The sequence below is a fragment of the Chrysochloris asiatica genome, unplaced genomic scaffold (assembly GCF_000296735.1).
Source record: "Chrysochloris asiatica unplaced genomic scaffold, ChrAsi1.0 scaffold00206, whole genome shotgun sequence".
Lineage (NCBI taxonomy): Eukaryota > Metazoa > Chordata > Mammalia > Afrosoricida > Chrysochloridae > Chrysochloris > Chrysochloris asiatica.
In genome coordinates, this window is record NW_006408724.1 from 2910922 (window position 1) to 2934850 (window position 23929).

The window sequence follows — 23929 nt, forward strand, 5'->3', positions numbered from 1 at the left end:
GAGTTGTGAAGAGTTTTGTTTTCTTTACATTGACGTGAAATCCATATTGAAGGCTGTAGTCTTGGATCTTCATCATTAAGAATTTTTCAGTCCTCTTCACTTTCAGCAAGCAAGGGTGTGTCATCTGCATATTACTGAGTCTTTCTCCAATCCTGATGCTACATCCTTTTTTATCCAGCTTCTCAGATGATTTGCTCAGTATACAGACTGAATATGGTAAAAGAAAACAGTCATGGCACACAACTTTTCTGATTTTAAGTCAGTCAGTAACCCCATCTGTATATGAGTCCTTTTGTGGTGCTGTAGGATAAGCACTGGATTGATAACCCACCAGTTGCTCCTTAGAAACCCTATAGGGTCACTGTGAGTCAGAACTGATTCAACGGCTTTTAGCAATAACACAGCAGTATCCCCTTGTTCTGTTTGAATAGCAGCGTCATGGTGTAGGTACAGGTTCCTCAGGAGCACAATGAAATATTCTGAATTCCCATTCTTTGTAATGCTATCCATAGTTTGTTATGAGACACAGAGTCAAATGCATTTGTGTAGTCAGAAAAACACAAGTAAACATTGTTCTTGTATTCTCTGCTTTTAGACAAGATCTGTCTGATGTCTGTCAGCAATGACAGTCTTCATTCCACGTCCTCTTCTGAATCTGACTTGAATTTCTGGCAGCTCCCTATCAATGAACTGCTACAACCATTTTTTAATTAGCTTCAGAAAAATTTTACTTGCATGTGATATTAATGATATAGTTCACTGTTTTCTGCATTCCAATGGGTCAACTTTCTTTGGAATGAGTACGAATATAGATTTCTTCTGATCAATGGGCCAGGTAACTGTCATTTGCATAGACACCTCAAGCCCAGCATTTGTTGGTTGAAATATTTTAGTTTGTATTCCATCAATTCCTGGAGCCTAAATTGTTGCCATTGTCTTAAGTGTAGCTTCTTCCTTCAATATCATTAGTTCTTAATCATATGCTACCTCATGGAATGGTTGAGTCAACCAATTCTTGGTACAGTGACTCTGTGTATTCCTTGCATCTTCCTTTTTTTTTTAAAAAAAAAGTTTTATTGTGAATTATGTGATAGTTTATATGGGAGAACATCAGCTTTACATTCATCCTATTGTATATTGTTTCATTGCCATGGTTACAGTCCCCTTCACGCATCACCAACCAACAAAAGGGTTCATCCTACAAGCCCCCCAGTCATCAGCACACAAGCCCTCTCCCTCCCTGGGTCCAGAGCCCCCAGCTGCTCCATCTCTCCATGTCATCATCTCTGCCTCCATCTCAGGGATCACTGCTTCTCTGGGTAGGGTCCTACTCTCTGCTTTTCTCCCTTCATGGTTCCAGGAACCTCCGCTCCTAGACTGCAAAGTTAATCACTCTCCTCCTTGCTACAAAACGTCTACCTTTACATTTACAACCCTCACATCAGTCCTGATAACAATTATTCACCATTGTATCACAAGAGACCTATCCGCATTTCCTTTCATCAGCCCCGCCTAGACAGATTGTATACTACACAGTGGAGATTCTACTTTCCTCCAGGCCCTCTGGATCTAGGTTCCCTCTTGAAAGCTTGTAAGCCAGTTACTTCTTGCCTTTGTAGTCCCCCATTTTGGGTAGCCATTGTCCAAGTTGCCCATCCCTGTTTACTCTGTGTATGGAGGGGGTGGGAATGATCCTTGCTGTAAGGATTTGTTCTCTCTTTTGAGCTACTTCTTTTGATGCTTCTTGAATCATTCAATATTTTGTCATTAGAATCCTTCCACATTACAATCTGAGACTTGAATTTTTCCTTCATATTTTTCAGCTTGAGAAAAACTGAGTATATTCTTCCCATTTGGTGTTTGAAACCCAGGTCTTTGCACATTCATTATCATTCATTACTTTAACTTCTTGAGCTTTTCTTTGAAATTTTCTATTCAATATTTTTGCTCCCTCATTTTTTTCCAGGTGCTTTAGCTTCTCTACACTCAAGAACAAGTTTCAGAGTCTCTTCTGATGTCAATTTTTGTATTTTCTTTCTTTCATTTCTTTTTAATGCCCTTTTGCTTTCTTCATGTATGATGTTCTTGAGATTATCCTACAACTCCTCTTGTTTTCAGTCACTGGGGTCTAATGCATCAAATCTGTTTTTGAGATTGTCTCAAAATTCAGGTTGGATGTATTCATAGTATATTTTCTGTGTCATGGACTTGTTTTAATTTTCTTCAACTTCAGCCTGAACTTGCATATGAGCAATTGATGGTCTGTTCCATAGTTTGTCCCTGGCCTTGATTTGGTTGATGGTATTGAGTTTCTGCAATGTGTCATGCCACAAATACAGTCAATTTGGTTCCTGTATAATCCATCTGGTGAGGTCCATGTGTATAATGGCCTTTTCTATTGTTTAAAAAAGGTACCTGCCAAAGGCAAGATGTGACTCGCTTATAAGCTTTCAAGACGGAGTCTAGTTTCAGAGGTCACAGGGGAAGGTAGAATCTCCACTGAGTGGTTTCCAATCTGTCTGGACAGGGCAGATGAAAGGAGATAGGGATAAGACTCTCGTGGTAAAATAGTGAATAAGTGCTATCAGGACTGACTGTGAGGGTTGTAAATGTAAAGGTAGACAGTACAGTTTGTAACAAAAGGAGGGGAGTGGTTGACTTTGCAGTCCAGAAGCTGAGGTCCCTGAGACCATCAAGGAAGAAGAGAGGACTGTGGGACTCTACCCAGAGAAGCAGTGATGCCAGAGATGGAGGCAGAGACGATGATGTGGGGAGATGGAGCAGCTGGGGGCTCTAGGCCCAGGGAGGGAGAGGAGCTGTGCGCTGACAACTGGGGGGCAGGCTTGTGGAGTGTACCATTTAGTTATTTGATGATTCATGGAGGGGATTGTAATCATGGCAATGAAACGAAATACAATAGGATGAATGTAAAGCTAATGTTCTCCCATGTAAACTATCACATATTTCATACACACACACACACACAAAAGGTACCTGCAATGTATGTCATTGGTCTTGCAAAATTGTGAACTCTAGCATTTTTCCATCACAAAGGTCATATTTTCCAACTACTGATCCTTCCTGTTCATTTTCAACTTTTGCATTCCAATCACTAGTAATTATCAGTGCCTCTTGAGTGCATGTTTGATCAATTTCAGACTAAAAAGGTGGTAAAATTCTTTAATTTCATCATCTCTGGCTTTAATGGTTGTGGATAAATTTGAATAATATTTTTATTAAATGGTCCTCCTTGTAGGCATATTGATATTATCCTATCCCAAGCAGCATTATACTTTAAGATAGATCTCATAATGTTCTTTTTGGCAAAGAATGTAATGCCATTCCTCTTAAATTTGTCATTCCCGGCATGGTAAATCATATCACTATAGATTCAAAATGGCCAATACCACTTCATCTGAGCTCACTAATGGCTCCTATATATCAATCTTTATGCATCTCATTTAATTTTTAAAGACTTACAATTTACCTAAATCCATACTTCATACATTCCATGCTCTGATTATTAATGGATGTTTGCAGTTGTTATTCCTCATTTTGAGTTGTGTTATATCATCAAATGTAGGTCCCAAAAGCTTTGCTCCATTCATGTCATTAACATCAAGTATACTCTGAAGAAGTAGCTCTTCCCCATTTGTATTTTGAGCACCTTACAACCTGAGGAGCTCATCTTTTGGCTCTATATCTCACAAAGTTCTGCTGTTACTCATAAGGTTTTCAGTGGCTAAACATTCAGAAAGGATCTGCTTCTCCTTCTTAGTCTGCCTTAGTCTGGAAGCACCGCTGAAACCTGTCCATCATGGCAGACCCTGCTGGTATTTAAAGTAACGGTGGCATAAATTCCAGCATCACAGCAACATGCAGCCACTACAGTATGAGAAACTGACAGACAAGTGATATTGTAGAACCTAACGGCTAGATTCTACAAAAGTTTCAGTTGATGAACAAAGATGTCTGCATTTAAAACTGCCTTAAACAACATTCTTATCAATGGAGAAAAGATTGAAATTGTCAAGGATTTCATTCTTCTTGGATCAACTATCAACACTCGCGGAAGCAGCAGTCAAGAGATCAGATGACGTATTGCATTGGGCAAATCTGCTGCACAAGAACTTTTAAAGTATTGAAGAGCCGATATGTCAGCTTGAGGACTACGGTGCGCCTTACCCAGGCCATGGTGTTTTCAATAACCTCATATGGATGCGAAAGCTGGACAGTGAATAAGGAGGATCGTAGAAGAATTGATGCCTTTGAGTTGTGGTGTTGGAGGAGAATACTGAAAGTGCCATGGACTGCCAAAAGAACCAATAGATCTGCTTTGGAAGAAGTGCAGCCAGAGTGCTCCTTGGAGGCCAGGATGGCTAAGCTTCGTCTCTCCTACTTTGGACATATTGTCCGGAGGGAACAGTCGCTGGAGAAGGATGTCATGCTGGGTAAGATGGAGGGTCAGAGAAAAAGAGGAAGACCCCTAACGAGATGGATTGGCCAGGTGGCATCATTGATGGACTCAAGTGTGGCAGCGGTAGTGAGGTTGGCCCAGGAACGGACATTGTTTCGTTCTGCTGTGCATGGGGTCGCTATGAGTTGGTTCTGACTCAATGGCACCTGACAACAACAACAACAAACTGGGAAGACCGAATCTATAACATTCCTGACAGCTTTGAAATATGGGTTCATGTTCACTGCAAAGTCTCTTGGTGGTAACTTATGCAGCATCTTAGGGATCTCCGATTGTAATCTTGTCACAAATGGAAATTATAAAAGTCCTCGTTCTCTAAATGAGGCTGCTAACCAAAAGGTTGGTACTACTAAGTCACCAGTAGTTATGCAGGAGAAAGACCTGACAATCTGCTGCCCTAAAGATTATAGCAAATAAAACCCTAGGGGGAATTTCTACTCTGTCATATGGGTTACTACAAGTCCAAAGCAAGCTGGAGACACCTAACAACAACAATATATTGGGGATGCAGATGTTTGTCTCTGCTCTGATATAACTGTTTTGCTTCTGCCCTGGGGATGAATAGCCCATCCAGGGTGGTGAAGAAGATGACTATTACTATTATTAGTTATTTTTAGGTCCCCACCCTGGGATCAAGTCTAAATCTATGAATGGAAGGTGCTATGATTACCCTATTTTAGTGTATTTGAAAGCTATTCTAGAAATACAAGTGCTAACTGTATCACTATTATTGTGTTGTTAAGACTTCACTTCAGTTGTATATTTTAATGAATGTTTGTCTCTTCCTTGACCAATCTTAATTGCTTCTAGGGCATACTCTTTTGTAATAGAATCTTGAATTTACATCACATCTAAATAATTAAAACCAGGAAATTGTGTACATATTATGGACACTTTAATAAGTATGCAATTTACTAATTTTAATACTTAGATTTTAGGTAAATTCAAGGTTCTACTATAATAGAGTATGCCCTGGAAGCAACTGAGATTGGTCAAAGAAGATACTAATATTCATTAAAATATACAACTCAACTTGAAGTCTGATAACACAATAGTAGTGATACAATTAGCACTTGGGAGTCCTGGTGTGGTATTGTGGGCTAATGCACTGGGCTGAAAAGTTGATTTGAACCACAAGGTCAGCAGTTCAAGCTCACCAGCTGCTCCTTGGAATCCCTATACAGGGTCACTATGTGTCAGAACCGACATGACATCAATTAACAATAACATGGACATTTTATCTTTAAGAATGGCAATATTAAGTTATGGTCATATTCTTCAATGTAGTCTAAAGAGTTTGGAAAATACTGCCTAATAAAAAAGAAGTATACAGGGCAATTTCTAAGAATATCAAGAGAAAATAGACATATGATCACTGGAAAATTCCTGTATTCCTTATAACCATATTGTTTTGATCAGGAGGAAACAAAAATATTCCTTTCTCACAAGTTCTAATTTTTTAACATGGCCAAAAAAAAAAAAAAAAAAAGGAGGGGGTGGGGGGTGGGGCGGGAGCTATAAGCATTGTCACACAATGTTGCTATAGACTAGAGTGACTGTGTTTCCAGGAAGGAGACAGTGCCCTGACGGGTATATTGTGAAATATGTGAAATTAAAAATGTCCAAAAGAGGACAGAGGTATGGAAAAGAACACATTGAGTTAATCTGTGCTTTAAAATGTTGTGTGACTCCCAGGGGATAAGCCCTCGACCTTGCGTGTCACTGTCTTTTGAGAAATGTGTCTATGCATATTGAAAAGGCCACTGTGGGATTTTTTAGGAAAGAATGGGATTATTGAGTCTGGACAGCATGTCATAATTACAATGTCAAGGTATTCTATAGTCATTCTCTTACTAAATTAATAAATGATATCAGTAACAAACACAATTCATGCATGTTGGAAATTCTGAATGGTGGCCAGAACTGTTACATTTTCCCATAACTCAGACAATTTTAGAATAAAGCTGTTGAATTTGAAATGTAAGCTTTAAGAGAGGAGAATCCCACTGTATTTTGGGCACTGAGGCTGCCGGGCACATTGGAAATACTCCAAAATTACTGTTGGATGAATGAATAATCAGTATATCTCAACTTAATCATTATCTTATCATTTAGTGATTTATTCATTTAATTCTCAATTGTGTGCTTTCAGTGAAAGCAAAGGGTATTTAATAATAACTTATCATTAAAGATTTAAAATAACTATAATTTACCATAGTACTTATCCAAGAGCTAATGAAATTTGCTACCAGAAGCTCTGAAAAATAACATTAGTCTATCTTCTCATCAGGTGTTACTAGAATATTGGTTAAAGTAATGCCAGGTGAAAAAAAAAATTGAAATGTGCAATTATTTTATAAATGTCTATGTGTACTAAAGAGATCTGTTAGGAGTGAAGACAGCTAGATTAGCAAACCCTCCAGTAAGCATGAATTTGAATAGTGGAGGACTATTCACTTCATAAAACTAAAGATCTAACTAAATCAAATAGTCCCCTTGTAGAAGTGGCAGATGTGAAAAATCTCAGAAAAGACATAAAATAGGATGACAGAGAGTTCTTTATTAGACACATGACCTACACTGAAAATGCTAAAAGAAGACAGTCTCTATTTACTTGTTCAGGAAATATGGAAGGATGTATCTCATTAAGGAAAAATAAAACATCTTTATGGATGAATATAATATAAATTGAATAAAGAAAGTCTTGTAAACTTACCCATCATTGTTAACATCTGATACTGCAACTGTGTATCCAAAATATGATGCCATCTGCAAGGGAAAACCACACAGTGACATATTTCGTGTCCACAAAATGATTTTCATAGACTCACCTCTCAGTTACCTCTGAAAGATTCATCTCATTGTAGCACATTTTCCCTCTGAAAATTTAAGAGACTTGAACTTAGACAGTCTTCAAGTCATTTATTCCTTGACCCAGTGCATAATTTCCCCCCACAATATCCCTGACATCTGCTTCGATATCCTCTAGAAATGTTCAACAAGAAGCCCATTGAATTTAATCCCATTCAGTTCTACAGTTTTGAACCTCACAGAACAAAGCAAATTCCACTTCATAGGAAGTTTCATATAATAGTACTCAGTTGGTTCAACATTCTGGCCAGGTGTTACCAAAGAATAGATAACATCAGAAGTGAGTTGACAAGAACAGATTGAAATGGCACTTACACGCTCTCACTTTGAGCACTTTATTTATACTATTGAAGAATGTTAGGTGCTGTCAAGTCAGTAACAACTCATACTGACCTAAGGCACAACAAAATGAAAAGCTTCCCAGTTGATAAGATTGAGCTCATTGTTGCTGCCACTGTGCCAATCCATCTCGTTGGGGGTCTCTCTCTTTTCCACTGGCTCTACAATTTGCTTTGCATGATGTCCTTCTCCAGGGACTGGCCCCTTCTGACAATATGTCTGAAGTATGAGAGATGAAATCTCACCATCTTGGCATCTAAGGAGCATGCTGGCTGTACTTCTTTCAACACAGATTTGTTTATTCACTAGCAACCCATGCTACTTTCAATATTCTCCTCCAACACCATAACTTCAATGCAGCAATTCTTCTACGACCTTCCTTATTCACTATCCAACTTTCACATGCATATGAAGCTACTGAAAATACCATGGCTAGGGTCAGGCACAATTTAGTCCTCAAACTAACATCTTTGCTCTTGAACACTTTCAAAAAGGTCTTGTGCAGTGAATTTGCCTAATGCAATATGTTCTTTGATGCCTTGAATGCTGTTTCCATGAGCATTGATAGTGGATTCAAGCAAAATGAAGTCTTTGACAACGTCAATCTTTCCTCCATTTATCCTGATGTATTTATTGGTTTAGTGGTGAGGCTTTTAGTTTTCTTTACATTGAGGAGCAACTCACACTTAAGCATAGAAAGATTTCAAATGTGGGAAGGAACCACTTCTCAGTACCTTTTCATATTGCACTTATAGTCAACTGTTGTTGTTGTTAAGTGCCATCAAGTGACCTGATGAGTGGTTGGTGTGTTTGAACCACTGACCTTGCAGTTCAAACCAACCTTGTGGTCCAGTACATTATCCTGCAGTGCTATACTTTGTTGTTGTTGTTAACTTCCTTCAAGTTGGTTCCAACTCACAAATCCTGTATAGGGTTTCCAAGGAGCGACTGGTAACCTTGAACCATCGACCTTTCAGTTCAAACTTACCTTGCAGTCCAGCATATAAACCCACAGTATTACACCAGGGCTCCGCAGTGTAATACTAAAACTTCTAAATCTTTTCCAAGATTATTTTCATATTTTGTCAGTCAAAGCTTTAGCTGACTGTTTCCCATCATCTATTAATTGAATCAATCTTGGTACTATGGGTTAATGAGCTGGACTGCAAAGTCACTTTAAACCACAAGTTTGGCAGTTCAAGTTCACCAGCTGCTCCCTGGAAGCCTTTTACAGGGGTACTATGGATTAGAACTGACTCGATGGCACTTAACAACAACACAAGCCACTTGACAGAGTATGTGCTCCGTGGTAGACTGGGACTTTTGTCTATTTTGTTCCCTCTTCTATGTGCACAACCTGAATTGCTATACAATCCATCCAGGTTCACTATCAGCACAGTTGCATCTCTCCATTTGTTCCATAAGAGTATCATGAGAAGTACTATAAAATGCTTTGTGGAAATTTACAGAGTAAGAGTAGACTAAAGCCCCAAATCTGGGGGAAAGGAATTTTAAAGAAAAAAATAAACACTGCATTTATTTAAAAACTCTGCTCATGAAAGTTTCTTGACAAATATATTCTTTTTAAATTTATCTCCAGTTAAGAGTTCAGTATTTGCAAATCTTAAATCATGATCTAGAAGGTCCGTGATGACTCTTCAGTCCTGGAACTGAACTCATTTCCATGGCTCAGTTTTCAGCGAAGCTGAAAAAAAGACAGCAACACTAATGAGGTATGCACACCATAGAGTGGTCAACCATTCGAGATCAAAAGAGCAGCATTTACTCAAGCACAAAGTTCAAAAGAGTTCAGAAAGAAAGGGGAATGGGAACCAGAAACACAGGGAAGAAGAGGGGTGCACAGTGTTATTGATCACAGTGACTGAGAAGAAACAAAGTGTAGGATTTGTTGAACATAAAACTGATGATCTGCTTGATAAACCTTCACTCATTCACAATAAAAGTTTTAAAAAAAATGTTAACTTGGCCAGGTTTAGATGTGAGGCTTTCTGGAAGTTCAGAGTTGGTAAGAGGAAAACATTGATTGCCTTACAGAAACAAATTCACCCCGGAACTAGCTCCCTTAAGATGGCAGTACAGAGTAACCCAGGTGATAGATGTGGTTTCAGACTATATTAGGGCTGAAGAATGACAGGATCCTGTTTCTAGGCAACTGAACCATTCTTAATAGCAACACAATATCAGTGGGTACAGGAGTAATATCCAGAGCCTGGGAGGACATGACCAGAACGAGACAGCTCGTCAAAGTTCCACAGAATGTTAAGCATCAAAGGAGGATTTTAGTTACAGTAAGAAAGACATACAGAAGTCCAGGATCATTGATTCTGGCCAGAACACTGGGGCCTGTCACCACCAGAGCTGACGCCATCAGAGCTCACACGAGGGTCTGCCTTATAAAAGGTGTTCAGATTCCACCAGTTAGTAACATACGGCTTCTGAGGAGCATATTCTGTTTTGCTAGTCATATTGGTTCAGTGGCTAGTTGTTTGAGAATCTATGAAAGTCTAGACAAGCTGAAAACCTTTAAGCACTGATGACTAATTTTACATGGCAACTTGGCTAGGCTACCGTTGCCCACTTTCTTTTCATTTCTTTTATTTTCTCTCTTATTCTTTCTCTTCTGTAGCTCCATGTTTTGCTGTCCCTCTTTTCTCTTGTTAGTTATTATAATTCTTTTTCCTCTGGGTGTTCTCTGTTTTTCTTTTTTTCTCCTTTGTTATTTTCTCTGACATTGTTGGTTCTTTGCTTATTGTTGTTGTTTGTGTGTTTCATGTGTAGGGGGTAAGTTCTTCTCTTTCTCATCCAACAAGAGACAGAAACCATGCCTATGCAGCCCAGCCATAACTGTATCCTCTGTAACTATTCACACTGGGCAAGAGCCAATATCAGCTCCTATGTACATACCATGTACATATATTCTCTTTCAATTCCTTATATATTTGTGGGTATACTCCCACTCTTCCTCCCATATCTGTTTGGCCTGTGTATCTGTCCATGCATCTATTGACAGACACTGCAGTTCCAAGGTTATGTATTTGCCTGGATCCTCTTTGGAGTCCTGGTGTGGTGCTGAAGGATAAGCACTGGACAGCACGGTCGTTTTGAACTGCAAGGTCAATGGTTCAAACTCACCAGCTACTCCTCAGAAACTCTACAAAGGGTCGTATAAGTTGGAACTGACTCAACGACACTTAACAACAGCAACAGCCTCTATCCTCTTAAGTCCTAGCATACATACCTCCCTGTGTGTTCACCTGTCTTCATCATTATTCTGTCAACTTCCCTCGTCTTCATTATTGCCTTCCCTGTCACCTGTGTTAGCATGTGAATTACTCTCCTTTCTCTCCCATCCCTGGTAACCATCAAATAATGTTTCTTTTAGCATGAAAACCAAGAAAAGGTTTTCTTGATAAAAGAAACATGCTATGATGTGTATGCGGGCAAGGGACAGGAGGGAAGTGAAAAGTATTCATGCACTAGAAGCTAGACATGTTAATATGGGTAATGGGGCAGGCAACATACAAAAAGAGAGAGGCTGGTAGAGGAAAGATGAAGGTAGCAGGAGACAAAAGGAGGAAAGCAAGAATAAACATGAATAGAGGTAAATACTGTTAACTGATGTTACATGGAGCAGACTGCAATCATTGTAAATGAAGCAAAGTATAACATTGTTGAATGTAAGACTGATGATCTGCCCTGTAAACATTCACTAAACCCACACAAAAAAAGTTTCAAAACAAAACAAAAACTTTTTTTTTTCAAATTTACAATCCCTAACAGAAAAGGAGTACTCAGTAAACAAGGTAAGCATGGGTTTACTAATACTCAGTAAACAATTTCACTACTTTGATGTGGTGAAACAAACCCATGTGAAATTATTCACTACAGATTAGTAAGAAAGCCTGTGCTTGCCATGGTTTTTGGGTAATCTTCCTCTGACTAGAACACTGAATTCCCTCTGCTATCTCGAGGAAAAGGTAGGAAAAAGAAGGAACAAAGAGTGCATCTTGAAAGACAGGAGCTGGATGTTCCAGCTAACATCAAGTTGGAAATGTGAAGTTACTTAAAAAATAACTTAGAGTTCCTAAGGAAGAAAGAAAACACAGCTACTTTCAAATAAAGTATTAAAGGCATCCCAAATACTTTCAAAATGATCTGTGGCTTTGCTTCCTTCATTTGAATAAATCTGTGGTTCTCAAAATTGGATCTGTACGTCCCAGGATTGTATAAGATCGATTCTTTGGTGACACTGGATTCTCTATGAAGGTTTATGTGTGTGTGTGTGTGTGTTTATTTTGATAATCACCTTGGAAAATTGACATAAACATGTGTTGGCTCATATGGCAACCACTCATATAGCTAGACAACTTCAACACTATTTGTGTTTTAGTTTACCATCTAATTGGCATGAAGACTACTTTTCCTTGGGTTTGGAGAAATGAACAGAGGCAGGCCAAACACACAAATGATGCATTTCCTCTGCACGAAGGCCAAATGATGCCATACCAGAAATAAGTATTTCACCGTGTATGTTTGGAAGAATAAAGAAGTGGGTGGACTGAGTTACTGCACGACACTTGTTAATTCAAGTGCTTATTCCCTCAAGAAAAAATACTTGGCATCTGGCACCTATTTTGTGCTAGACATTTTCTGGCAGTACAAACAGAAAAGTGAACAAAACAGACAATGGTTCCTGCCTCCCGAGGGACATACTTTCTGGTGGATGGCATTTTACTGACTACCATAGCAAAGCAGCAGCATCTGTTCAAATTAAATTAATCTTAGTTTATTAATTCAATTAGTTCATTTAAGGTTTCTTGTTCCCTAGTTTTGTTTGTATGGGGCGGGGGGAGGGGGGTTGTCTCAAAAAGTTTGTGGAAAAATTCTATAATCTTTTCATTCCATTTTTCCATGAGCTTTTTGAAACCCTCTTGTATTTGATTTTAAATTAAATTTGTAGCTTTTTTGTAAATAAATCTTAGTTTTCTAACAGCTGTCATCAGTAGAATCTTATTTTTATTATACTTTTACAATATTTAGATTTGTATCTAAAGATCAGCAATCTATATATTGCTGAAATTAATAAGAAACAGATTATGATCATTATTTTGTTGTTGTTGTGTGTTGTCAAATCAAGTTGATTCTGACTCATAGTGACCCTATATGACAAGATAGAACTATCTCACTGTCTTAAAACCCTATACAGGGTAGCTATGAGTCAGAACTGACTCAAAGGCACTTAACAATAACAACAAACAACTCTCTTTCTAGGAACAAATCTCAGGTCTTTTCTCCTAGGGAGCCAATGTGGGGGTTGAGCCATTAGCCACTTGGTTAGTACCCCTGCAGCCAGATTGTACTGAACCAGTACAATCACTTAAGTGCTGTGGAGTCCATTCTGACTTGTAGTGACACTGTATAGGGTTTCTGAGGAGCAGCTGGTGGGTTTGAACTGCCGACCATGTGTTTCACAGTTCAGTGCTGATCCTACAGCGCCAGACTGGAGTCATAAATTTATTTACATACATTCATTTACATGTATATTTAATACTAGGTTTCATGGCAAGTCAGAATTTTGTGTTTTTTTGTTTAAACTGAAAGGAAGGTGAAAGGAAAGAGGATAGAATAGAAATAACATTTCTTAGAGTTTCTCAGTTCTTGAGTTTCTTATAGGGAACTCTTCCGAGTAATTTACAGTCCTTATTTCCTTTCATTTTCTAAGGGAGGTTGGGAACCAGATGTTTGATTCTTGTTTTGCAAATGGGGTTCAGAGAAATTAAGTGATTTTCTTGTGGTCACACAATTTATGAGTGAGACAAGGGGGACAAGAAACCCACTTCTGAAGCCCAGGTTCTTTCTAAAGTGCCCCTCCTCCTCTCCATATCTTAGCTCAGTATTTTCATGTTTTTCTAAACAGTTGAAAATTTGATGTCAGTACAAAACTGCTTCCCACTGCACACTCCATAGTGGTTACTAGTCGGGCTACTAACCTCAAGGTCGGTAGTTCAAAACTACCAGCCATTCTGTGGGAGAAATATGAGGCTTTCTGCTCCTGTAAAGATTTACAGTCTCAGAAACTCTATGAGGGTCTCTTCACTACGCAATCAGAACTGACTCCGCAACACATAACCACCACACCAAATGAGCAGGACTGGGCAATGCTCGTTCTGTTGTGCCTACAGTCACTATGAACCAACTCAATGGCACTTAACAATAACACAAATCAACAAGTCCACATACTCCCTTACTATCCTCGACTACCACACCACGTCTGTCTTTTGCTCACAGCTACCTTGACCTTCTTGTTGCTTCTCAAATATGCTCAGCTGGCTGTTTAAAGGTCTTGTATCAGCTGTTCCCTCTGCCTGGAACATTCTAGACAAGATGATGTGGTGGGCTGTATCTTGTCATTCACACTTCAGCTCAGATGTTGCCACTTTATAGAGATCTTCCTCCTCATCTAAGAGCTTCCTTGCCACACACCCCATCCCAGGTTTATAGGAGGGAGCTTCAAAAAGTTCATGAAACATTTCCATTATCCTTTAATTCTATTTTTCCATGAACTTTCCAAAGCCCCTTGTAATTATTTTCTTTTCTTTGTAACACTAACTGCTGTCTGAAACTGCCAGGAGCATGTGTTTGTTAATTAGCTGTCCTGACCCCAATCCTCCAGTGCTGTGACAGACATGGGATTGTGCCTGTCTTATACATTGCTATATCCCCAGTGCCTAGAACAGTTTCCAGCACATACCTACTACCTTCGAGTCCATGCCAATGTGCAGTGATCCTATAGGACAGAGTTGAACTGCCTCATAGGGTTTCCAAGATAGAAATCTTTATGGAAACAGACTGCCTTATTTTCTCTTGCAGAGTGGCTGGTGGATTTGAACTGCTGACCTTTCAGTAAGCAGGTAAGTGATAAACCAGTATACCACCAGGGCTCAATAAATATTTCTTGAATGAATTAATAATACAAATATTAAAGTAGACTAGTGGTGCTGTAGCTGTAGGATAAACAATGGACAGCTAACCAACCACAAGGTCAGCAGTTCAAACTCTATTACAGGGACCCTATGAGTCAAAACAAGCTTTACGGCACTTAAAAACAGCTACCGCTGATTGACATTAATTACTTGATGTTAAAATGGTTTTACCTGTTCACCAGTGAAGTTCTGAATAAAGGTCATATCTGTGGAGTTAATGATTGAAACCTGAAATCATAGAAATTAGAGCGGTTACATCATTTAACATAGAATTGAAGAATTTTTTAACACTACAACTTAAGCCCTTTAAAAATGTTCATGAAGAATAACAGACGTTAGCTATATGTAAAACAAAAACTTAAGTATGATGTAAATAGTTACTTTTAAAAAGCCAATCAAACTTCTTCCTTATGGTTAAGTCAAGGATACCTTCTGACTAAATGCAATGCTTACTACTCTAAAATGGGAAAACAAGCTGTTAACCTGACAGTGAGTCATTTCATCTAACACTGATTTTTGTCTAAATCTATTTGTGTTCTTATGCTGTTATGAGAAACTGGTGATTATGGCTCTCTGGGCAAAAAAAAAAGTAAAATTTAAAGGCTATCCATCTATTGAGTTCTGGTGTGGTGCTACAGGATAAACACTGGACTAGTAACCACAAGGTCAGCAGTTCAAACCCACCAGTCACTCTTAGAAACCCTACACAGGGTCGCTATGAGATCAGAACAAATTTAGCTTTATTTTTGTCCTTCCTTTTTAGCTTTAGAAAATAATATATTACTGTGTTTATACTGAAAACTAGGTTTCCACTTAGCAATTTTTAACAAATTAGGTTCCTACTTAACAACTTCAATGTCAGTGACATTTTTCACATTCTGTCATTATTCTTAGTATTTACATCCTGGTTGTTCCATTCCCAGGAATTTAGCTTCCCTCCCTCTTACTTTCTCATCTTTGCTTTACGATAAATGTTGGCCGTTTGGTTATAGATGATTTTTTAAAGGAGTGCCCTTTCTTCTTAGAATCAATAGGAGGGGCTCATTAGGATCACTCTTATTATGTTAAAGGGCATTTTAAAAGACTAAAAAGTCAAATTAAACAAAACATTTCTTTTCATGTATAAGAAAACACCCTAATGCAGTCTCAATACTCACATATCCAAAATTCTGTGCTCCTCTTGGAACTCCAGCAACCAATTCTGGAGATAAAATTAATCATTCAGTGGGGAAATGACATACATATTTTAAAGCTATATAACAGTTCATTAGGAAAAACAGTGCTTTTATTTTTATTCTGGTTAATATCTATAACAAAGCATTTGTCATTTCAAATTCTTCACATGTAATTAACTGTGTTTACCATGAGCAACTACCACCGTATCTGCTTCCAAATTACTCTTTGGTGAATAATTGTCCTATTAGTTGCTTTCCAGTCGATTCTGACTCATGGAGACCCCAGGCATTACAGAGTAGAACTGCTCCACAGGGTCTTCTTAGCTCTAAACTGTATGGAAACTGATCTCCAGCCCTTTCTTCTACAATGCCATTGGGTAGTTTGAACTACCAACTTTACCAGCCATGAGGAAACCACTTGCACCACTTAGTATGGTGCTGTAGGAAAAGTACTGGACTGGTAATCACATGGTTGGCAGTTCAAACCCACCAGCCACTCCTCAAAAACCTTCATCATCACTTAACAACAGCAACAACAGGAAACGTAACCATCATGAATTGGGTTGAGAATCTGAAGCAAAGGTTTTCCATTTGCTGTTTCATCTTGCTGTTACTTATTCTACAGACAACAGAATATCATAATTGTACTTTGAGATTTACCTGTCCCCATTATGCTTTATCAAGGGTCTCTAACTCTGAAACATAAGTTTGGCTTCTTCTTGTGAGTTTGAGGTAAGCCTCTTACCATTAATTTGTTCTGCTTTCATTTTAGTGACAGATATAGGGTCACTATGAATTAAAATACACTCAACAGCACCTTACTGGGTGATGTCAAGTTGATTCCAACTCATAGAAACCCCATGTGACAGAGCAGAGCTGCCCTATGGGGCTTTTCTTGGTTTAATGTTTAAGGAAACACAACACTAGGTCTTTTCTCCCATAGAACTGCTGGTGGGTCCAAATCTCTCATGGGAGAATGAGTTGCATGGAGCAGTCTGACAAGAGTGGTAGAGACACAGTCAGACTGGAGTAGCTTTCAGAGAATGGGAGCAGAGGAACAGCAGGCAGAGAACACAGAAAGGGAAGATTCAAAGCAGAGAAGTACAGGACTGTGAACCACAAGGTGAGAGGTTCAAATCCATGAGCTTGGAAACTCTATGTAGGGTCACTATGAGTTGGAATTGACTCAACGACACTTAACAACAACTAGAGGCAGAAATAAGAGTATGCTTGTATGTTGGTGGAAATGGGCCAGCAGAGACGGAAAGTCAATGACTTGAGATAGAGAGGTGAAATGCACTGGAACCCCATCTGTAAGTCCTCAGAGGAGATAAGATCCAATGCAAAGTAGAGGGATTGGCCTTAGATAGAAGCATGAAATATGTAGTTCATCTATAGTAACCAAAGGGAAGGTGGAAACATATGTTCTTGGGGAATGAAAAAAGATTTTAAAAAATCTAAGCCATCTATATAGATTGACAGGGAAGTTGTCCGAACTACTAAGTACTCCGTCCAGTTTTCAACAATCTTTATTTGGTAGGATTTTCATTCTCCTGACACTTCCAAATAAACCATAATTACATCCAATGGAATTGATTGATTTTAGAATCAGGCCTGTCAAGGAGTGATTAAGAAGCATTACACCACTCAAGATACATGCCAACCACTACTTTGTATGTGTGTGTTTGAGAAACAAAGTATAACAAAACGTTTGCCATTCTGAACATTCTCAAGAGCACAACTCTGTGGTATTAACCACTTATGATATGCTGTACGACCATCACTACTATCCATTCCTGAAATTTACTGACCCCATACAGAAATCCAGTATCCCTTCAGCAGTAACACCCAGTGCATCCTCTCTCTGGTCCTAGCAGCTGCCAATAAACTCCAGTCTCCAGGCATCTGCCCATTCTAAACATTTCATAGAAATACAACCATGACTTTTCCATCCCACAAATGTTCAGAATTTTGGTTTTTTTTTTTTGTTTTTAAATCACCACCATACTCAGTAACTTTGAATTCTGCAACCTCATATGACCACAACACTAAAGGGGTTATTAAATGTACTAATGAAGCTTATTAAAGATATTTCTAATCCTATTATTCTCAGAGACAGTTTAAAACCAATCCATTTGCTTGAAGTTTATAGCAAGTTACATAAACTGTCATCCAACTATAAAAAGATTTAGTTGGGGCAGGGGGTGGGTGGATAGGAATCTTGTCTTTGATTCATTCCAATAACTCATGGTGAAGCTGTCAGAGTCTCTCAACAAACAATACTAATTTCAGGGAAAATGTACATCCTTGGCCTGAAATACAAGGAGGTTCAAAAATTCCATGGAAAAATGGAACAACAAAAAAAACAAAACAGAATTTTTCCACAAACTTTTTGAAAACCCCTCCTACGTGGCTTGGGCATCACTCACACTAGGGAGAAGAAGAAACTAGCAGCTTACATTTACTGAATGCCTTCAGTGCACCTGACACTGTGTCCTGTGTTTTCTATTTACCTCACTTAGCCTCTAACAAGTAAGCATTAATACCAGCTTTAATAACTCAAGGAATCTGAAGTTAGAAAGGTTAGGTCTCTATCCAGGACACTTAATTGGTCAGTAGTAGAATTTAAGAGCTGTTAGCAAAGCCAAGGTTCTTTCCACTATGTTGGGTTACCTTTCTGGGGATGGTTACACCAGATCTCTTGCTTGGGTTTTAACTCACTACATAGGAATCTTTGAAAATCAGAGGAGAGTTATGGAAACTCTTTGCAGAAAAATTCACATAAATATAAAATCTTGCATATAGATATTCTAGGGGTTCAAATTTAGTGAAGTCTATCTATTTAATTCCCACCCCCAGCCTACAGAAGTCCAGGGATTTCACATTAAGCACCCATCCATACAACATCAAATTGCTTACAGTTTTCATAGGGTTCTCATTCCTTGTCTACGTAAATGATTGTGAATTACAGCTTTGGACTCTATTTGGCCTGGACTGAACAGATGATGATGTTCTTTGACAGTGTCCTTACTTCAGATAAGGAGCCCTGGTGGCACAGTGGTTAAGCACTGGACTGAAAACTGAATTACAATAACAGGCTGGTGGTTCAAACTGGAGTTCCATGGGAGAAAAATTAAACAGTCTATTTCTGTACAGATATACAGCTTTGGAAACTCAAGGGAGCGGTTCTACTCTGTCCTATTGTTGTTGCTGTTAAGTGCCATCGATTCAATTCCAAACCACAGCAACCCTATATAGGGTTTCTGAGGAGCAGCCGGTGAGCTTGAACTGCCGACCTTGCAGTGCAAACGGCTTTGCAGTCTGGTGCATATAGGATTTTGTCCTATAGGACACTATAAATCAGAATTAAGTCAAAGGCAGAGGGTCTGGGTTTTTGTTTTACTTCCAATATTCTTCAATCATTTAAAACTTAGATCCATTTTTAAAATATTTTTATGATTTGATGAAAAATCATGATTTCTGTCTACCATTTTCCCCTATAATGTGGTGTTGTACATTATCATGGACTTCACTGTGTCAGAACCCATGGCATTCTTGACAATTCCAGTAAGAGCGCCAATGCCATGCTTAAAACTCATCTGGCACCTTTATCATTTCCTTTGTTAAATCACTAAGTGAATAATTGTAAACTTTGACTCCTTTTAAAGTATTACTTATTCAGTTCTATCTCTGATGGTCCCTAATTCAAGTGTGATTTCTCATCATAGCACATATTTAAATATAACCAAACCTAACCAAAGCCATTGCCATCGTGTCAATCCGGACTCATAACAAATCTATATTGAATTTCTGAGGCTGGAAAATCTTTATAGGAGCAGAGAGCCTTACCTTTCTCACTTGTAGTGGCTGGAGGGTTTGAAACACCTACTTTGGGTTAGAAGCCAAATACCTAGCACACCGTGCCACTAGTTCTTAATTTTTAAAAACACTTATTATGAGAGGCGGGGCTTGCTGGTGGATAGGGGAGAAGTGCAGTGAGGGTCTCTGTCAGCAATAACACAGAATACCGGATGAAGCAGGTTCAGAGGACAGTTCCAAAACTCTGAACCACATATATTTGTTGTTGTAGTTGTTAAGTGCCTTCAAGTCGATTCTGACCCATAGCAACCCTGTATGAGGTTTCCAAAGAGCATCTGGTGAGCTTGAACCACATATATAGGAATATTTAAAAGTTTGAAGGCTTATAGCCAGTGGAATTTGTAGCGGAAGCAAGAAATCTAGTACTTTCAAACCCACTGGACTTAGCAGCCCAGAGCCTCCATCTTGTGCAAGACTAAGCGGTGAGAACAAATGGGGGAAGGATCAGAGCCACCAAGGATTGATACCTGTCAGAACTTTGGAGATACAGGTGTGGACATTCCTTTTTGTTTTTTTTTTTTGTAAATGTTCATTGGCCTCTTGCTGTCTGTGTACCTCCTCTCTGTGACTAAAGGGGGCGCCTGAACAAGTGGACACCCCCTACACCCAGAGGATTCTACCACGCATGTACACAGATCTTCTCAAAATTTAAAGGGGCAGATTCCACTTAAAACCAAATGGCAGCGTGAAACAGAGACAGCTGTCCCTGAACTGTTTATCACTAGGAAAAAGGCCAGAATGGGGGTTGTAGAGTTGGAGAGACAGACTAAAAATGAAACAGGAAAAAAATTAAATCCTGAGTTACATCATAACCAACAATGGTATCTTCAAGTTTTTCAAGGGCTTTGAAGGCAAGAAGCTGAAAGAGGAAATTAAAGTCATACTCATATTAGGCTACAGATTTTGTTTTTTCTCTACTCTTTTCTGGAATTACAGACTACAGTATCCAATCTGGTTTTTTTTTTTGTTTTTGTTTTTGGTTTTTTTGCTGTTGCTGTTTTCTTTTTTGGTCCCCTCTTTACGTTTAGGGGGCTCTTTCTCTCCCTATATTACCCAAGAAGAGACAGCAATTGCTGCCATATAGTCAAGCTAAATCACACCCTATAAAACCCCACAATCCAGGCAAGAACCAATAACAACTGCCATACACCAGGTAGGCAGACAACACTTGCGACAGTTACTCTGAGTTGAGTAATAAGAAGAGTGAAAAGGGAAGTCCACATCCTGATCACATCTACCTGGAGGCAGTCAGAAAGTATTAAAAAAATACCAAAGCACACACTCAATTAAGTATTAAGGCCACAGTTAACTACTGAACATAGCCAAGAAGCACAAGCAGATAACCATATCAGCATATGTCCAGAAACAAGATAAAGTGACTGAGACAAATGATATGGAGGTAGACCTGCACACCATACTACAGGAGGGCAGGCCTTGGAAATACCTGAGAAGGAATTCAGAAAAATGATTGTAAAATGTACCAAAACACTACACAATAGATTTGAGAAAAATAAGGAATAAGTCAGGAAAGCACTAGATGAACAATCAAATAAGAGAGAGCATTGGAAACAATTCAAAACCTACAGAAATAGGTCCAAATGATTAATAAAAGAATATCAGAAATGGACAATACACTGAAAAGGCAAAGGAGGAGACCTGAAGAGATGGAAGCCAGAACTAGTGAGCTACAAGACAACTCTCTCATTGCTACTAAGATAGAAGAGCAAGCAGTAAAAAAGGCTAAAAAAATCTGAAGGTCTAAGATACATGTTGGAAAACATGAAGAGAAATAACTTAAAAATTATCGGCATTCCGGAACAGGTAGAATCACACAAGTCCACAAAGGAGATGATTGAAGAGCTTCTGGAAGAAAATTTCCCTAACATCCTGAAAAGCAAAAAGATGAGCATTCAAGACGCTCAACAAACCCCAGGAAGAATACATCCTAAAAGAAAATCACCAAGACATATCGTAATCAATCTCTCCAAAATCAAAGATTAAGGACAGAATGCTGAAAGGGAAAAAAGAAGTGTAACATACAAAGGAAAGCAAGTCAGATTACGCTCAGATCTCTCAACAGAAATCATGCAGGCAAGAAGGCAATGGTGAGACATATATAAAACCCTAAAAGAAAAAAAAACTGCCACCCAAGAATCCCCTCTCCAGCAAAGCTGTCAATCAAATACGATGGTGTAATCAAAAAATTCCAAGATAAACAGAAGCTAAGGGATTTTGCTAAAGCCAACCCTGCGATGAAAAACACCCTAAAGGGAGTTCTATGGACTAAGAACCAACAAGAACAGACAACAACCAGAGACTAACAAACATGGCAGCACCACCTGGATATCAATCAACAAATGGAAGAGTCGAGAACAAAACAAAACTATAAGAACAAATTCAGAGGATCTGGGAGGTCAGTCTATGATAAAAACAATTAGAATGTGAAAGAATGTAAACATGCAGGAACAGAGATCCAGGTGGTGAGAAGGTCAGGTAGATTACAGGATAAAATAGACTGTCTTAAATGTAGGGAAAAGTTCACAGAATATAAGGTAACCTCAAAGAAAAACAATACTTCACAACATAGAAAATCAAAAAGAACATGGAAACATTAAACTATGAGGAAACTGACAAGAATGAACACAAAAAACATGAACTCAGCACAGGAAGACATGCAAAACAAAATAAGCAGCAGCACCACACACACACACACAAGCCATAATGGCAGCAATTAATCCATACATATCAATAATTACAAGGAGCTCTGGTAGCATAGTGGTTATGAATCATGTTGTGAACCGCAAGGTCATCAGTTTGAAACTACCAGCAATTCCGCGGCAGAAAGATGAGATTTTTGGCTCCCATAAAGATTTACAGCCTCGGAAACCCTGTGCAGGGTTGCTATGAGTCGAAACCAACTCCACAGCACATAACAACAACTACAACAATGAATAATTACATTGAATGTAAACAGATTAAATGTGCCTATTAAGAGACGGAGCATGGCAGAACGGATAAGAAAACAAGATCCTTCAAATATACCATCTACAAGCAACACACCTTACACACAGAGAAAAAAACAGATTGAAAGTCAAATGATGGGAAAAAAAATACCACGCTAATTGCAGAAAAAAACAACAAAAAGAAGTGGCAATACTAATTTCTGATAAAATGAACTTTAATGCAAAAAACAGAATAGAAGATAAAGGTGGACATTATCTCATGATTAAAGGGACATTTGAACAAGATGGCATAACCATAATAAATATCTATACTCCCAATGAAAGAGCTCCAAAATATATAAAGCAAACTCTAATAGATTTGAATAAAGAAATAGATGAATCTACAATAATAGTGAGTGATTTTAATATACCACTTTCAAAAATGGATAGAACAAAAAGGGAAGCCCATCTCCTGATCACATTAATAACAATAATAATAATAAAAAAACAATAACCATGACCAATAAGAAACAATCAACTTTATCAAAGCATGTCCAAAACAGAAGAAAGGAGCTGACACAAATGAACTGTAGACAGACAAAGGCTTCATAGAGGAGGAGGAGCAGGTTTTGGATATGCCTGAGAGGGAATTCAGAAGAATGATATGGAATCAAATTCAAATAATCTGAAAAGGGGTCGAGGAAAATAAGGAAGAAGTAAAAAAAATTCTCCAGGAACAATCAAATAGGATTAACACAGCATTGGAAACTATTCAAAACCTGCAAAAAGATGCCCAGATGATCAATAATAAGATATCAGAAATAGACAATAGCATGAAAGGCGAAAGGAGCAGAATAGAAGAGATGGAAGCCAGAACTAGCGAACTGGAAGACAGATCTCTCAATACTGCCAAGGCATTAGAACAAGCAGCTAAAAGGATAAAACAATCTGAAGAGAGTCTAAGATTCATCCTGGATAACATGAAGAGGAATAATGTAAGAATTATTGGCATTCTGGAACAAGAAGAAACAAAGAAATGCACAGAAAAGATCGTGGAAGAGCTTCTGGAAGAAAATTTCCCTAACATCTTGAAAGATGAGAAAATAAGCATTCAAGAAGCCCATCAAACTCCAGGAAGGATAGACCCCAAAAGAAAATCTCCAAGACATATAATAATCAAGCTCTCAAAAATCAAAAACAAGGAAAGAATATTAAAAGCAGCCAGGGAGAAGAGAAATATAA

At 38.5% G+C, this 23929-nt stretch overlaps 1 protein-coding gene across 1 annotated transcript in view; it reads right to left on the minus strand.

Annotated features, from left to right (window-relative positions):
• ITGA8 (integrin, alpha 8) overlaps window positions 1-23929 on the minus strand; it is a 296933-nt gene that overhangs the window by 196805 nt on the left and 76199 nt on the right. Inside the window, exons 9-11 of the mRNA XM_006872605.1 lie at window positions 15849-15892; window positions 14863-14919; window positions 7194-7246 (exon numbers count right to left, since the gene is read on the minus strand). Coding sequence (XP_006872667.1) covers window positions 7194-7246; window positions 14863-14919; window positions 15849-15892 — 154 coding nt within the window. The remainder of the gene's footprint in view (window positions 1-7193; window positions 7247-14862; window positions 14920-15848; window positions 15893-23929) is intronic.